Source organism: Gorilla gorilla, chromosome 14 (genome assembly GCF_029281585.2).
Source record: "Gorilla gorilla gorilla isolate KB3781 chromosome 14, NHGRI_mGorGor1-v2.1_pri, whole genome shotgun sequence".
NCBI classification, from domain to species: domain Eukaryota; kingdom Metazoa; phylum Chordata; class Mammalia; order Primates; family Hominidae; genus Gorilla; species Gorilla gorilla.
In genome coordinates, this window is record NC_073238.2 from 49,917,197 (window position 1) to 49,933,533 (window position 16,337).

Consider the following 16,337-nt stretch of genomic DNA (forward strand, 5'->3'; position numbering starts at 1 on the left):
AGAAGAATTAAGTTTTACAACTAATATATGAAAGATACATATTGTGCATCTCTGGAAATATAAAACATTCTCAGAAATGAATAGTCCATTTTAATTGTAAGTAGTAAGTTCCAACTTGTGTTCATGAAGGAATGAAAGAAGCAAGGCACTGCAGTTTCCCTATGTTCTAAACCAAATTCCTGTTATTTCATCATAGGAATTAATGGATCTGGTAAGACTTGTGAACTGAAACTTTATTCCATGGAGCGAAAGGCTTTATACAAAATTCTGCATATTCAGGATAATTAAACTGCCCCAGTCTGTGTTCTCTGCATCACCTGGAAGCAGGGCCGGGTGAAATGGATCACGTGTAGGAGTGCCTCACTTGAAAAGTGCTTATTGTTTCTGTGTTGTGCTTCTGGGTTTTCCTTGAAGGAAGCCTACAGAATAGAAAGGGAAAGCTACCTTGTGTATCAACAAAAAGCTGTATCCATAACACCTATAGCAGCCATTCTTAGTTGCTTCAGAATTAGAGCTAAAGGAAAAGCCCACACTGCTGCCTCTGAGAACTGTCTTAAGCATCAACGCACGCAAAGACATCTCGTGAAATGTGGCTGCGTGATTCTCCAGCTGCTCGTCTCTCAGTGTCTCCTGTGCTGCTTCAACTTGAAGTTTTCCTTCATAGCACCTTTTTCATACTTTCTGTTGCTCCAACTCCTGGTCGGTTTTCTCATCCTACTACTAGGAAATGATCATACTGATCTCTTGCAGAAATAATGTCAGATATCTGTGTTAAAACTAAAAAGTTTAACCAGTTATCTACATATGTTCATACTTGCTGAATAAATGTTTATTTGGTGAGTATTTATGTAATATACAAAGTCTAGGCACTAATATAAAATATCAAGTATTTAAATTTTCCATAAATTCCTTGAATATAGGCTGTATTTTTTATGTTGTTTTGTAACTTTAAAAGTTTCTAACTTTATATTGGCTGGGTAATTCATACAGGATTTAGTTCTTATGAAATAGCTTTAGAGAAAATGTGCTCTAGTATATTTATAATTTTGACTAGGATTATCTTCAGTTATTTGAAAGAGTTCTTTGTAATGAGCCTAAAGTATAAAATGAAAATGTCATATATTCCAAAGAGATGACATTCACAGTGGTAAAAAACCTCCATTTCTTTGTATGGATTAGTATTCTGTATCTATGAGTATTCTCTCCTTCTTCTTTCAAACTGTCATTAAGAAATTCAAGGCAAAGATGACAAAATATTATAAAAAGTGATATCATTGATGATTAAATGCCCAGCTTTATTACTGCATGCCAGCAATTGAACAGCAGGTATTTGATGCATTTGTAGCAGACTTTACATGTCTACAACCTAATTTCAGTTTTTATTTTTTTAAAAAATGAAGCAGTACTTTGTTGTTTAAGTTATGGACAATAACATGTATGTAATTGGTTAGAATTGTTTGTTTTGTAAATACAGTGCCAAGAATTGTGTTTCACTGAAGAGCTGTGAAATACAAAATTTACTCTCACTAGAAAATCTGGAAAGTGATACAGACACATTTAGTAGACATTTCAATGCATTCTAAGGTCATTAAGTTTATACGTCAAGAATTGGTTTAATTTATCCACACGAAGCTAGGCTTATTAGACTGACTTACTCATGAAACATTAATAAAGCATTGTGTTTAGTTCTAACCTGATTATAATCTGACCTTCTGACAAAGGACAGAAATAGAAAGTATCTCTGATAACATTACCCTAATGCTGGGTTCATCCATCATAATCTACCCTTTTAAAAATTTGTTTTAGAAAAAGGCCCTTTCATGGATGTGCATTGATAATCTCATCTAGCCCTCAGCCCAGCAGATTCCTAGTGCTGCTGGGCCAAGTACAGGCTGTCTGCAGTCAGCAGAGCATGCACAGCAACTGAGGCAGGGGAAGCCAAGCTCCAGTGTGGCTCTGCTCATATTGTATTATAACCTTTACAGAATGTCCGTATTTCAGAGAAAATGTTTCCTTTTTAAGCTGGGTTTTTTTTTTTTTAAGTAGATTATACTCCAAATGCAAATGTAAAAATTTGCATTTGGGGTATAATCTACTTTTAAAAACTCCAGCTCAAAAAAGATTTTTAAGCAAATAACATAAGAATTTTTGGAAGTCTTATGTAGGAATTCAAAATATCAAGATAGACATCTTGTGTTTGAGTACCATCTCTGGAACACCTGTTAGCCATGTGTTGTGCTGAACCCCTGTTAACTTCAACAGGGATGGCACCAGGTTCTAGAGGCCAAAGAAGAGACCCAGAGCCAGCGAGCATGACATAGAGTTTTACTGGGGACTTACCTATCGGGGAAAGTCCAGTGGTAGCAGGCTGGACGGGAGACCCATATGGCTCAGTGGCAGCAGACTGGACAGCAGAACTGCAACCACTTGCGAAAAACCTGCTGTTGATATCACATGTTTATTTAACACTCCCCCACCCAACCACAACATCCTGTATCTGGCAACCTTCATTTAACCCAAAACAAAGGGCCCTGATTCCCATTATGGCCTGAGTTCCAAGAGATGGGCCAGAGGGGGCTCAGGTATTCTTCACAGATAAGGAATGGATCTCCAGGTTGGCCACCCCAATTCCCTAGCTTGAGACTCTCAACTGCATTCAGGTACGTCTGCCATACAGGGTCTTTCTCAAGGTTTGTTCAAGTCATCACTGTCAGGTGCAGCTTACCGCACACCATGACACTTGGAAGTAAGACACCCTATCTCTTGGAACTGCACTGTCCTCCTTATTTCTCAAATTGAGGACTTGTTCATTCCATAAGTCTTTACTGAGAGCTAGTTATGAGCAAAGCATTATGGAAAATACAAAGAATGGCCATGGATCCTACTCTAAGTGAAGTTAGAGTAAAGAAATTCCTTCATTCATTCCGTAATTATGAAGGGGCTATCATGCACTTCATCCTGCTCTGGGCTCTGGGAACACAAGGATGAGCAACTCAGTGAGTGGCTTCAGAAGGTGCACTCTAGTTAGGGACACAGACAAATAAACAAACAGTCCCAGTAAACACTGATAGTGTTTATTCAACAGATACCTGTTGAGTGTTCCAGGTGATGTTTTATGTGTTTGCAAGGATCCCTGCTGTCCTGGAGCTCACTTTTGATCAAAGGGAGACAGGCGATAGACAATTTTTAAAAGTGAAATATCTAGTATCTTAGAAGGTGACCGGTGGTAGAAAATACCACTGCAAGAAAAGGGGACCATGAGTACCTGCAGGGGAGAGAGGTCAGGACAGCCTCCCTATGAAGGGAGATTAGAGGTAGGCCTGGAGGAGCAGAGGGAGGGAGCCAAGTGACTCTCTTGGGGAAAGAGCATGGTGGGCAAAGGGAACATTAGAGCAAAGGCCTTGTGGCAGGGATGTGCTTGGCAAGGAGGCCAGTGGGCCAGGAAAGGGTGGGCAAGTGGGCACACAGTAGGAAAAGAGGACTGAGTAGTAGTGGGGGAGCATCACACAGGGTCTTGAAGGCCATCATAAGTACTTTGCCTTTTTACCCGGAGTAAAATGTAAAGTCCTTGCAATCTTTTGAGTAGAAGTGTGACTGATCTTCCTTATGTTTTGAAGGGATCACTCTGGCTGCAGTGTTGGGAATGAATGATTCTGCAAGGGTAGAATCAGGGAGATCTGCTAGAAGGTAATTTGAGAGATGATGGTGGCTTGGACCAGGGGTAGCAGTAAAAGTAGTAAGAAATTATTGATTCTGGGTGTATTTTAAAATTTGAGCCTATAGTCTCCCTGGGACTTCCTACCAGTGGCCATTTTCCCTCAGGTATCTCTAGTCTTACAGAGGCAGGTGAAGGGCTGGGGATGAGCATGCGGAGTAGTGATGGCTACAGCAGCAGAGATAGATAAATCCATCTTAGCAGAACATTTTAGAGAGTTCAGCTAAAATGAAAGCGTGGGTGTTTAGTTCCTGTTGTCAACTTGGCCCTTTAGCAGAAATTCTAAGCAGCGGAAAAAGCCAGAGTCAACATGTTTATCCTCCGCTAGACTGTAATCTTTTTCAGGACATCGAATGCTTGTTCATGTATGTGTCCTCTAAGGCTAATGTCTGACATATGGTTGGTGGTCAGTAATCTGGGGCAGGAGAGAGATTAGACTATATTCACCTTGTTTATTTGCATTTCAGTGGGATCTGCTTCCAAAGATCAGAGGTTTTGTCTTGTTTGTCACAGCATCCCAGGGCCTAGAACACTGCCTGGCACATAACAGGTGCTCCATGTTGAATGAATGAATGCTCCCTCTGTTTGAAATGCCCTTCTCCCAGATGTCTTTATAGTTCATTTCTTCATTGGGGTCCTTAATTGTCACAAACTCAGAGAAGCCTTCCCTGGCCTCCTCCCCTAAACTAGCAATCCTCCCCTACTACACATACACCCTACTCCCCATCCTGCTTTTCTGTTTCCTTCACACTTGCCACCTGCTGACACACCCTGTATCTTACTAATTATGTTAGTTTTTGTTGGTCTCCTCCCACTACAATGTAAACTCTCTTGCAGGGACTTTGGGTTTTTTTGTTCACTGCTATAATCTTACAATCTAGAAGAGGGTCTGTCACAAAGCAGATGGCCAATCAATATTTGCTGAGTGAATGAATGAGCTTCTTCCCCAGCCCCGCCCTCATTACTGACATTTCCTTTATTCCTTCCTCTTGTGATCATCACATCTTTTCCACTGCTTTAATTAATAAACCTATAAATATTTATTAAACAGTTATTATCCAATGATAGGTTAAGAGTTATGGGAAATGCAAGATAAGAATTAGATAAAGTCCCTATCTTCAAAAGGCTTACATTCTAATTGAGGATATAGTATTAACTTTGGAAACAATGAAGTGCTAATTGGCAATCATCCCATTCATTTGTACAGTACCTCACAGTTTGTTGTACAATGATTTCACAAGTAAATCTGCATGTGTTATCTTACTCTATTAAGTAACAAGAGGATACTGATGAAAAGTGTTGGGTAGAAATTCATAGAAAAAAACAAGTGAGAGCTGAGAACACAGGAAGCAAACACTGAACTTGAGTAAGAAGGATGAGTAGGTCTTCAAAAAGCAGGAAGACAATGCTTTCAAGCTAGACAGAAAGAAAGCAAAAGCTCTGAGGTCATACCAGCTGCTGTGTGCCCAAGGGCTGTGAAGTGTCTGTGCTGGGGAAGCTAAGGATTTATATCAGGAAGTCCTGAGAAACAGTGGGGAAAGCTGGGATGGAGGTTTGAAAGGCCTGAGTCACATAGGTTATGCTGGGAGGAGCAGTGGCAGCTTTGAAATAGAGAATGGCAATGTGGACATGATGGCTTGACAAGTCTGTCCCACAAGCAGGACACCAGACAGACTGGATTACAGAAGAAGTTTGAAGTATGTTGTAGTAACCCATGTGGAGAGCTGTGAGAGTTAGAAATAATCTTCTGTCTTATACATCCAGAAACAGTCAAGTACTGGAATAATTTAAGCCCCTTAAAATAAACATCAAAGACAACTATATTGTCTCTACTTAAAACAGTTGAATTATTGAAGTTGTAATAGCTACAACTTCAGTCAAATTATGAAAAGAAGATGGCATAGACACTACAGAAGTGACAATATGGCTTTCTGATTATCTACTTGAATATATGCAACTCTATTTAGAGAATTTTTTAATCTCAAAAGCAGATTTTTGAGGTAATGAGAAAAAGGGATGGGAAATATTTTTGCTCTGGTCTAGAAGAAGACATGGGTATTTAATATTCTTAAATTTTAAAATTGAGGAGAAATATTGTCTCCTCACAGTTAAATTCGGTAGTCTACTTTCTTTTTTTCATAAACTTCAGAGAAGCTTTACCCCAAATCTGCTAGAGAAAGAATTCTGTACCATCCAATACTCATGGGAGAAAATAGAAATTAGAATGAGGGAAATATTATCCATCTAAGAGATATCCTCTCTAGTTTAAATATCACTCTTTATTTCCTTCTTTCCAGATCCCCAGGGTAGAGCTCTGGATTGGGAATTGGTTTATCTAGGCTTAACGCAATTGCTTCTGCCTTTAGATACGCAAGTAGAGGGTAAAGAAAGCTATTAAGACCATTATGACACTAATAGCTTAGTAATCAAGTATTTCTTTACATTTTTCCAATGTAAGTATTGTACTAAAAATCCTGTTTCAAAGTGCCAAATAGGTTTGTATATAAAAATGGTTCTGAAAAGAACAAAATAAACAGATACCAATGACCGGTCAATACTGTTTATAGTAAAGAGTCTTAATGTCAGGCTTCAGCTTTAGACAAGTTGTTATATTTTAATTATCGATAGCTAATGTTCCATTCTTAGATATTCATTTAATTTTGAACTAGATTTAGCTTTTAAATGTGTGAACTATATCTTCTTTTCTTTCTGCACAGTAAGTGGCAAGATAAAAAATCGACAAGACTTTGTTTAACCTCTTACCTCATTGTTCCTTTGCCATTTAATTTTATAAAAAAGACAAAATTATTTAACTATAATTAATTATTTATTGATTCACTATGCTGCCTCTCTAAGATATAGAATAGGGTAAATAACTATAGACATAAATATTTTTTAATTTAATTAAAGACTATTATGAGCATCTATGAGCTAATAAATTTTAAAACTGAGATGAAATGGATGAATACTGAGAAAAATATTTAAAATGTCAAAATTGAGACTTACAAGACTTATGGAAATTTAAATGGTAAAATCTTCCCATCCCCTCCTCAAAATTCAAGGCCCATATTACATTACACGTAAATTCTACCAAATTTTCAACAGATAATGAATTCATTTTCTTATACAAATTGTTCCAGGAAACATGGAAAGCTATCCAGCTAATTTTATGAGGCTAGAATTCCAAAAATAGTGAAGGGGAGGAAAAAGAAATAAGACTTATTTCATGTACGGCTATAAATATAAAAATTCTAAATGAATTATTATCAATGTTATTAAATGTGTGTGTATATGCCTGTGTATGTGTGTGTGTGTGTGTGTGTGTGTGTGTGTGTGTGTGTGTGTGTGTGTGTGTGAATTGCATCAGGACTAAGTAGAGTTTAACCCTTAAGATCAGGAAAAAGACAGGGATTTTCCACATCACCACTGCTGTTTTACATAGTTCTTAAGGCTAAGAACAATTCTATAAGAAAACAAAAAGTTGTAGGTGTAACTACTAAGAGTTGCTACAAACACAATCAACTTCTAGAAATCAGTATCATTGTTCTGCATCATTAATAACCAAGTATAAAATATAGTTTCAAAATATTACAGTTGCATCAAAATTTATGAAGTATCTGGGAATAAACTTAACCAAGAACACTAGGATAAAACTTTTATGGAGAAAATTTTATTTTTTAACTCTAATAAAGGACATAGAAAATGATCTGTATAAATCAAGATATTTGGGGACCTTGGATAGTAAAACCTAGTGTCAGTGTTCACAAATTAATTTATAAATTGATTGGCGTTCCAATCAAATTCTTTTGATATATCTATGCACTTAATGTAAAAGTTACAAAGAAGAATAAATGTTCCTGAATAGCCTAGTTTATCCTGAAAAAAAGAATAAATTCTAGCACATATTGAGATATGTAAGAAATAAGATAATTAAGATAAGGTAATAATAGAAAAGAAAAATATAGAAAGCTGGACACACATACGTTGACATGATAGATATATAGAAGAGAGAGCAAAAGAATATAAAGATAAAATAAATTAAGATAATAATAGAAATGAAAAATATAGAAAGCTGGGCACACATATCTAGACATGATAAATACGTAGGAGAGAGAGCAAAAGAAAAAGAGGGAGGAAGGAGACTGGGCTTCTATGTAGATTATGATATTATCTGTAAATAACGGCAGTTTTATGTCTTTGTTTCAAATATATATTCACACAGTAAAGATAATACCATACATCTCTGAGAAAAGGAATTTTTGTTTAATAGATGGTATTGGAAAAACTCACTTTATAAACAAAAATAATACTGGACCCATATCTAATATCATATATGAATGAAAGTAGATGTAGATTAATTAAAGATCAAAATATGAAAATTAAAACCATAAATATAAAGCTAATTGATACAAATAGATTTATCTCTATAATTCAAGACAAAACCTCAAAGCATAAACATTTTTAAAACATGATTTGATGATCTCAAAATTAAGAAAATATATCCAACAAAGAACATGGATAAAGTTAATAGATATATGACATTTGGGAGAATGCATTTGCAGTGTTTCAAACCAACAAGGAACTCTTATCTAAAATATATAAATCAGGCCAGGTGCAGTTGCTCACATTTGTAATTCCAGCACTTTGGGAGGCCGAGGCAGGTGGATCACATGAGCTCAGGAGTTTGAGACCAGCCTGGGCAACATGGCGAAACCCTGTCCCTGCAATACAAAAATACAAAATACTAAAATACAAAAATTAGCCAGGCACGGTGGCGCATGTCTGTAGTCCCAGCTACTTGGGAGGCTGAGATGGAAGGATCACTGGAGCCCGGGAGACGGAGGTTGTAGCGAGCTGAGATCGCAACACTGCACTCCACCCTGGGCCATAGAGTGAGATCCTGTCTAAAAAATAATAATAATAAAGTTAAATATATAAATCAACAATATAAAGACAAGAACCTCCAGTTTTTAAATGGGTAAGGGATATGAACAGGAAATTTACAGAAGAGGAAACCCCAAAGACCAACAAGCATATTAAAAAGATGTCAAATCTGTTAGTAATTTGAGGAATACAAATTAAAACAATGAGGTATTATTTTGTATCTCTTATACTGGCCAAAATTAGAAACCTGGATAATACTAAGAGTTGATGGAGATAAGGACGTATAGAAACTGTCATGCATTGCTAGAGAGTGGGCACGGATGACTCACATTAAGTATGCACTCCCAGTTCTACTCCAGATTATAAATCCCAAAGAAATTCTCAGAAAGATCCAAAAGGGGCATTTATCACAGGCTTGTGTCATGGGGATTAGAGGTAGCCTGGTGTTTGTTACCAGGGGAGTTTTGTGCAGCCATGAGAAGCAATGGGCTAGTCACACAGTGACACAGGTAGATTTTTAAAATAATACTAAGTGAGAAAAGTAAGGAACAAAATGAAATTTTTAACCCTATATATTTTTATAGTTCAAAAGTATATCCACAAAAGAATGAGTAATATTTTATAAGGGCACATGCAAACAAAAGGAGAAACATTAAATACATTATAGTTATTGCCCATGGTGGTGGAAGGAAATGAAAATAGGAGATGGAGATAAAAGAGAAAAAATACATTTTAAAAGCTCAAATTATTGAAAAGTCATCATTCCCACTACCACTCATGATTCCATTAGGTATTTTATTCAATAATGGTTTTACTCTAATAGAGATAATAGTAAATTTCATCAAACCTTTCTTTAGTGATATCTATAAGATATATTTGTAATGAATGCGCTTAGCTGATCATGTTGGTAAAATCTGCCTTTAAATTATATATCTGATTCCATAACTAAATTGAATTCCTGTGAATAGACTTGAGCAGTAGTTACTCAGTAATGAACCTCTATTTACTCATTTTTTAAATCCCTTCATTTATTGCATCAGACACTGAAAATATTACTAAATAATTAGACTGACATTTTTTCTTAATTGAATACTTATAGAGAATTGACAAAATCATTTATACAAATTGACCAAACTAATATAGACATAATACAGAATTTTAACCATCTCTTCTTTCAGACTCATTTCCTGTGTTCTACTCTGAACTGTTATTTCAAGATTGATGAGATAGACAATATGGAAATTCTGTTTGCCTTTAGTATGGAAACTGTTCTTTCATAAAATGTCATTGTTTACATTGCTGAATGAGAAACATCCACACTAATTGGTGTAGATGAAATACAAAAAATTTGAAAGGAGTAAATCAGGAAAGGGATTGAAGGGAATAAATTACTAGTTAAATGTGATCACAGGAAAAGTTGAAAAGTATTATTTATAATATTTTATATACTTAAAAAATGAAAAGCAGTTTTTGGCAGTCTTAATTCAAGAAATCATTTATTCATTAAGTGAATTCCAAATTGGTTTCAACACCATGGAAATCACAGAGAATGACTTTGTTCACATATTTAGTGACAGCCGTAATTTAGAAAATTGTCTTACATGGCTCTGCAATAGCTGAAATTTACGAAGCTAGATGTACGGCTCTTTTCCATGTTGTTGAAATCAGTGTCCTCTTTAAATCACTAGGAAGTTGATGATAAATGACTGCAGTAAGTGAGAGGCGTAGTGAGCCATGCACCATCACTGCTTATTTCACGGACCTGAGCAAGACTCCCTACCTACCTGTCAAGACACCTCTAGGAAGCTTCTGATGGCTTCTTAGGAAATAAAAAGGCCTTTTTCTTTCTTTTTTCTGTTTATGGAAACTTAGTATCGGCCTTGACTCTCAGTAATTTATACTTCTTTCCCATTAGCTAGCAAACATCCACAATTGCCCAGTGATTCCCAAACTGTGTAATAGCTGAGTTAATTCATAGTGGAAGAAAGATATTCCCTTCTAGTCATCTCAGAGGTAAGCTGGAGGACTTCAGGCAGGAAAATAAATGTATATCAGAGTTTCTCATAAAATTGCTTAATTTCAAACTAATATTTAAAAATGAGAAATGAAATTGTAACATGGTATTAAAAAAGGTAATTTAAATCATTTTTCTTTTAAACATGAGTGTGTTTTAATAAGAAATTTATTTATGTTAAATCATATTATGTACCTAATGGAGCCAAGAGAAAGTTTAGCATTTTAGAAAGGGAAAATTTTCATTTAGGTCTCTGTATTTTCATTTAGGTGTCTGTAAAATACTACTGAGGTAGTATTTTTCCATTTCTAGGAACTGAAGATCTGATACATATAAATCAAGTATAGAAATTTAAAGAGCATATTCTCTTTTTTATATATATTTCAAAGTAAAAAAAAAATAAAAGGATATGAAGGTGTACTAAGTTTTGATGGTCTCTCATTTCTTTCTTGACTCATTTCAGGCCCTAGAAAGTGAATTTGTTTCTTGCCAACTTCATCAGTGGATCGACCTTATATTTGGCTATAAGCAGCGAGGACCAGAAGCAGTTCGTGCTCTGAATGTTTTTCACTACTTGACTTATGAAGGCTCTGTGAACCTGGATAGTATCACTGATCCTGTGCTCAGGGAGGTAGGTGTTAAATCCCATATTATTCCAAAAATTTCTGTCATCTCTCAAACACAAATTTGACATTTCATCTCTTTCTGTATAATTTTGTTTTCAACATAACTTCTTACAAAACAGATTTCAGGTTCTTGACATATGTGGAAAAATTGAAAAAAGTCCCAAAACAAGTAATGCAACCAGTATGTGGTTCCTTTTTAAATTGCAGACACTTTAAATATACTTCTATCTGTATATTTGTTTTTCTTACTTCAAAATTTACATTAAAATATGTAATGCTTTATGTATGTTAGTAATAAGTGAAACCTAGCTGAATATTTAAATAGGAATATTTCGCATTAAAATAATCTGCCACTGTGGCTATTCTTAAAAATAACAGCACAAGTGCTAGGATTACAGGTTCAGTGGCTGTTGCCTGTAATTCCAGCACTTTGGGAGGCCAAGGTGAGTGGACGACTTGAGCCCAGGAGTTCAAGACCAGCCTGGCCAATATGCTGAAACCCCATCTCTACAAAAAATACAAAAATTAGCAAGGTGTGGTGGCGCAGGCCTGTGGTCCCAGCTACTGCGGGGGCTGAGGTGAGAAGATCACTTGAACCCAGGAGGCAGAGGTTGCCATGAGCCAAGATTGCACCACTGCACTCCAGCCTGGGTGACAGAGCGAGACCCTATCTCAAAAAAATAATAAATAAATAAAAGGAATATTTCTACGTTTTAGACAGAATACTCAAAAAAATGCATGAATGAAATAGATGCAGTTATGCTATTTTATTCTTATGTGTTTTCAATCTGAAATGTTTATAGCTAACAGTTGGGAATTATGTGCTGTAGTATGTATATAGTATTTTTAGTGAAAATATTCATATAAAATATTACTTAAATCACTTCTACATTGCACAAAATGATTTCAGATAAGTGGAAAGAGTGAAGATGCAACAGCTGCTACATAAGTGTTGCTTCAAGGAAGTGATATCCCAGTCTTCCATTCTACCAGATATCTGCCATCTGTCGTATGCAAAACAAGTAATCATTTCTGCATCTCCAGCCAGTGGAATGCTTTTCTTATTTTTTATTTTAAAGGTGGAAAACTTGGAGATGGGCGCAATGAAGCTCTACAGAAAAATTTGCATTCATAAGTTTATTTCTTATATACCTCTATAAAATTAAAATGACTCCATTTGTATGGTTCAAGCAAAGAAGAGGAAAAGGAAGGGAAGAGCCTCATAATCATTGATCCTTGGACCCTTAGGGCAAAATATTCTGAGAACACGTTGCAAGCATATTATTAGGGGCAATATTGTACCATATTGTGTGCACAAGAAGATAAAATTATTGCCTGAAGCCAAGAGAAAAACATAGAGACAGAATGAATGAATGAGAGAGAAGGCAGGTGTTATGAAATTGGCTGGTGAAATAAGGAATTTTCTCTACAAATCATTACACTCACCCAACTGAGTATCCCCAGTTGTGTATAAATTGTAATCAGATTATTTGGTAGGTGATAATTCTGAGCTTAATTAGTCTCAACTATACACCCTGCTTATTACATGCCTGTTTTATTAAATACTTCATAAACTATTCTTTTAAGGCTAATACCTTTTAGAATCAGAAAAAAAGAAAACAGTTGTAATAGTTCATCCTTATATTCCAAGATCAACTGAATTGTCTTTTGACTTCTAAATGTCATAGACATTTTTGCTTTTGGATATTTTGTTATACATTTTTACCCATTATAATAAAGTCCTGTTCTTATAAAGAAAGTTGCAAGTTAATCCTGTTGGGCAAAACAAATTAAATACATTAAACACAAAATAAAATCAATTAAATAAATTAAATACAAAATAAAATACATTAAGCATCTTATATGTGATGAAAGTGCAAGGCAGCATTAAAATTGACAGAAAAATAGCAGGTTTTTCCAATTTAAATGAGGGTTTAAAAAGAGATAACTGAAAGAATTTGAAAATGAAATTAAAATGGAAATTTTCTTTACATGGATACAGTGTTCATTATTTGAATCTTATCAAAATACCTGTTTCTACAAAATAACATCATTGCTTTGGACAGTGAAAGAATTGTGTATAAGGCTTTGTTAATGTAGAACTTCTTAATGAAACATTACATAGAAATGTAAAATTTAAAATGTAAAAATTAAAAATTGTCTTCTGTTGAATGGGAATGATTCAAGCATATGTTGGCATATTATATAGATGGTCTGAACAATATCTTGTATTACAGCTTCATGACCTTCTAGTGATGCAGACTCTCTGCTACTAGGGTGCCTCAGCTCAGGACTCTGTCTCCTTTCAGCATGCTCATTCGAAGCACATAATTGCCAGACACTCAGGTTTCATTAGAGAGACCCAGAGTCATACTGTGAAATGTTATGTTCTTTCTCCCCAGACCCCTTGCCCAGTTCCTCAACCCTATAATTCTGTGTCAGTTCTTAGAACACTATGCATGTGAAGGAGCGCATACCTGGAATACTCTTACTTCCCTTCCCCCAGCCCCCAGAGGCCTGAGCACACATCAGCAGAGAGGTTTACCATGACCCTGTGGACCTGTGTGGACTCAAGATTGCTTAGGAAGAGCCTCTATCTCCTTGTGACCACTAGGGGGCCATTTAGTACAGTGTAGACATAACAGATTAAATGATTTCAAGGAATGCTAGTTAATTTCCCCTTTCCCACTTCCCACCATTCCCCCCTCTAACATATTCCCATTGCTGTTAATGCCAGTTAGCCAAGTAGAAGCTAACAGATTCCCACAAAGACAGTTCTGCACTAACATTTAAGAATGTGAGGAATAGTGTCCTCCAAAGGACGAGAGCCCACCTGAATCCTGTGAGCTGGGTAAGTGAGGCCGAGTCATTCAGTCTCACTTTACCTCAGTTGCTCTCTCTGTAAATACATCTATTATTATAAGAAAGAACCCAGATAAAATGGAGTGAAGTACAGCATATTCATTATTTAGTGGTCATTTATGCACCCTTACCTATATACAACCCCTATGAGTAGACCATGTGGGAGGCACAATACCTTTTTGTAAAACATTCTTGTTGAGTTCCTGGAGGTCTTGTACTGCTGTGTTGCGACTTGAGAGAGTTGATTCCCATCTAAGTGGTTGGACACAGACTCTTGAAAAAAGCAGAGTTTAAAATATTAACCCTTTTCTTGAGCTCAATACATTTATTTTGTTTGATAATGTTTATCTTAGTATTTTTAAAATACAAAGATTGTACATTTCATATAGATAAAACCAAAGGAAGGCTAATTACGGCTACACTAAACTCCAACTAGCCTAAGATGGATTTTTTCATGCTTAAATTAAACACTAATTTAAAAAGAGAAATATTTTAATATATGAATATCTATATATGTCTCCTTTGTAAAAAAAAAACAACAACAAAAAAAAATTCTACTACCTGCCTATAACTTTGAGTTTTGAAGTTAGTGCTAAAGTTTGAGAAATGGCTTAAGGTTATTGATTCATTCTTTCCTGACAGGCGAAATCATGAAGCAGCACTAACCACAGCAATTATGGCATTAAAATGTCAAGAAATTAGAGGTCAGAATAACAGATAATTTTCTTCTCTATGTCAGATTGAAAATTGACATTCTTTGACAGTTTAGGAACTCTGGCTGAGAAAATTATGACAGCTTAACTTATTTTATACTTGTAAAGCAGTAATTGATAATAAACTTTATCATGACAGCCTCTGGACAGAAACATGACAGTACAGTTCTGGTACAAAGCTCTTCTTAATATGTAAACACTAGATCTGTTGGATAGTAGATATTATTTAAATTGTCTAAAGTCTTGGCTTACATCGTAATCTTCTATGCACTTTTTTTCATAGATGAGCTGTACTATTTGAGCAGTTTTTCAAGCATTATAAAGAATATTTTTTCTTATCCATTTTTATATATTAATACAAAGTATATGATCTGATTTATATTTTTACTTACTAAATGATGACCAAGAAACTTCATCCTATGACCTGCTTAGGAAAGAGAATATTCTGGTTGGTAATCATTTAGTCCCACGGTTTTCTAACACCTTGATGCTCAAATGTGGCCCATAACCCAGCAGAATCAGCATCACCTGGGAACTTGCTAGAACTTCAGCCTCTCAGCCTTCCCCAACCTACTAAATACATGTAATGAGATCCCTAGGCAACTTGTTTGAGACATTAACTTTTAAGAAGCACTGCTCTACTAAAGGTGTGTTAGAATCATTTGGAAAGCTTTTTCTTTTTCCCCTACAAAAGTACAGAGAATGGTATAATGAACCTCCATGTACCTATCACCCAATTTCAAAAATTTAAAACCATTTCATCAAAACCTCACCCCTCCCCTTGTATTTTTTTTTCTTTCTTTCAGAGACAGTCTCACTCTGTCACCAAGGCTGAAGTGCAGCGGCTTACTGCACCCCACCTCCCAGGTTCAAGCAATTCTCCCACCTCAGCCTCCCAAGTAGCTGAGATTATAGACACCCACAACCGCGCCTGGCTAATTTTTGTATTTTTAGTAGAGACAGGGTTTCACCATGTTGGCCAGGATGGTCTTGAACTCCTGACCTCAGGTGATCCGCCTGCCTCAGCCTACAAAAGTGCTGGGATTACAGGCATGAGCCACTGTGCATGGCCCCCCTGTACTATTTTTAAATACACATGTCATACCCATCTAACTCCCCATCCACTCTATCCTCCCCATCACATGGGCATCTCAGAATATCCAGGGAAAGGCTTCAAGCAAGTCTTATTTTGAAAAAAAAAAAATTGTCTAGGAATTTCACACACATTCCCAATTAAAAACCATTAATCTAGCTAACACTCTCATTAAATAATTTTTTGTTTGTTTGTTTTGAGACAGAGTCTCGCTCTGTCGCCCAGGCTGAAGTGCAGTGGCGCAATCTGGGCTCACTGCAAGCTCTGCCTCCCGGGTTCACGCCATTCTCCTGCCTCAGCCTCCCAAGTAGCTGGGACTACAGGCGCCTGCCGCCACGCCCGGCTAATTTTTTGTATTTTTAGTAGAGATGGGGTTTCACCATGTTAGCCAGGATGGTCTCAATTTCCTGATCTTGTGATCCGCCCGCCT

At 36.1% G+C, this 16,337-nt stretch overlaps 1 protein-coding gene across 8 annotated transcripts in view; it reads left to right on the top strand.

Moving 5' to 3' along the window:
* Positions 1-16,337, top strand: part of NBEA (neurobeachin) — a 723,498-nt gene that overhangs the window by 667,622 nt on the left and 39,539 nt on the right. For all 8 annotated transcript variants that reach the window (XM_055360199.2, XM_055360200.2, XM_055360202.2 and 5 more), the window contains one exon: positions 11,077-11,244. In XM_055360199.2, coding sequence (XP_055216174.2) covers positions 11,077-11,244 — 168 coding nt within the window. The remainder of the gene's footprint in view (positions 1-11,076; positions 11,245-16,337) is intronic.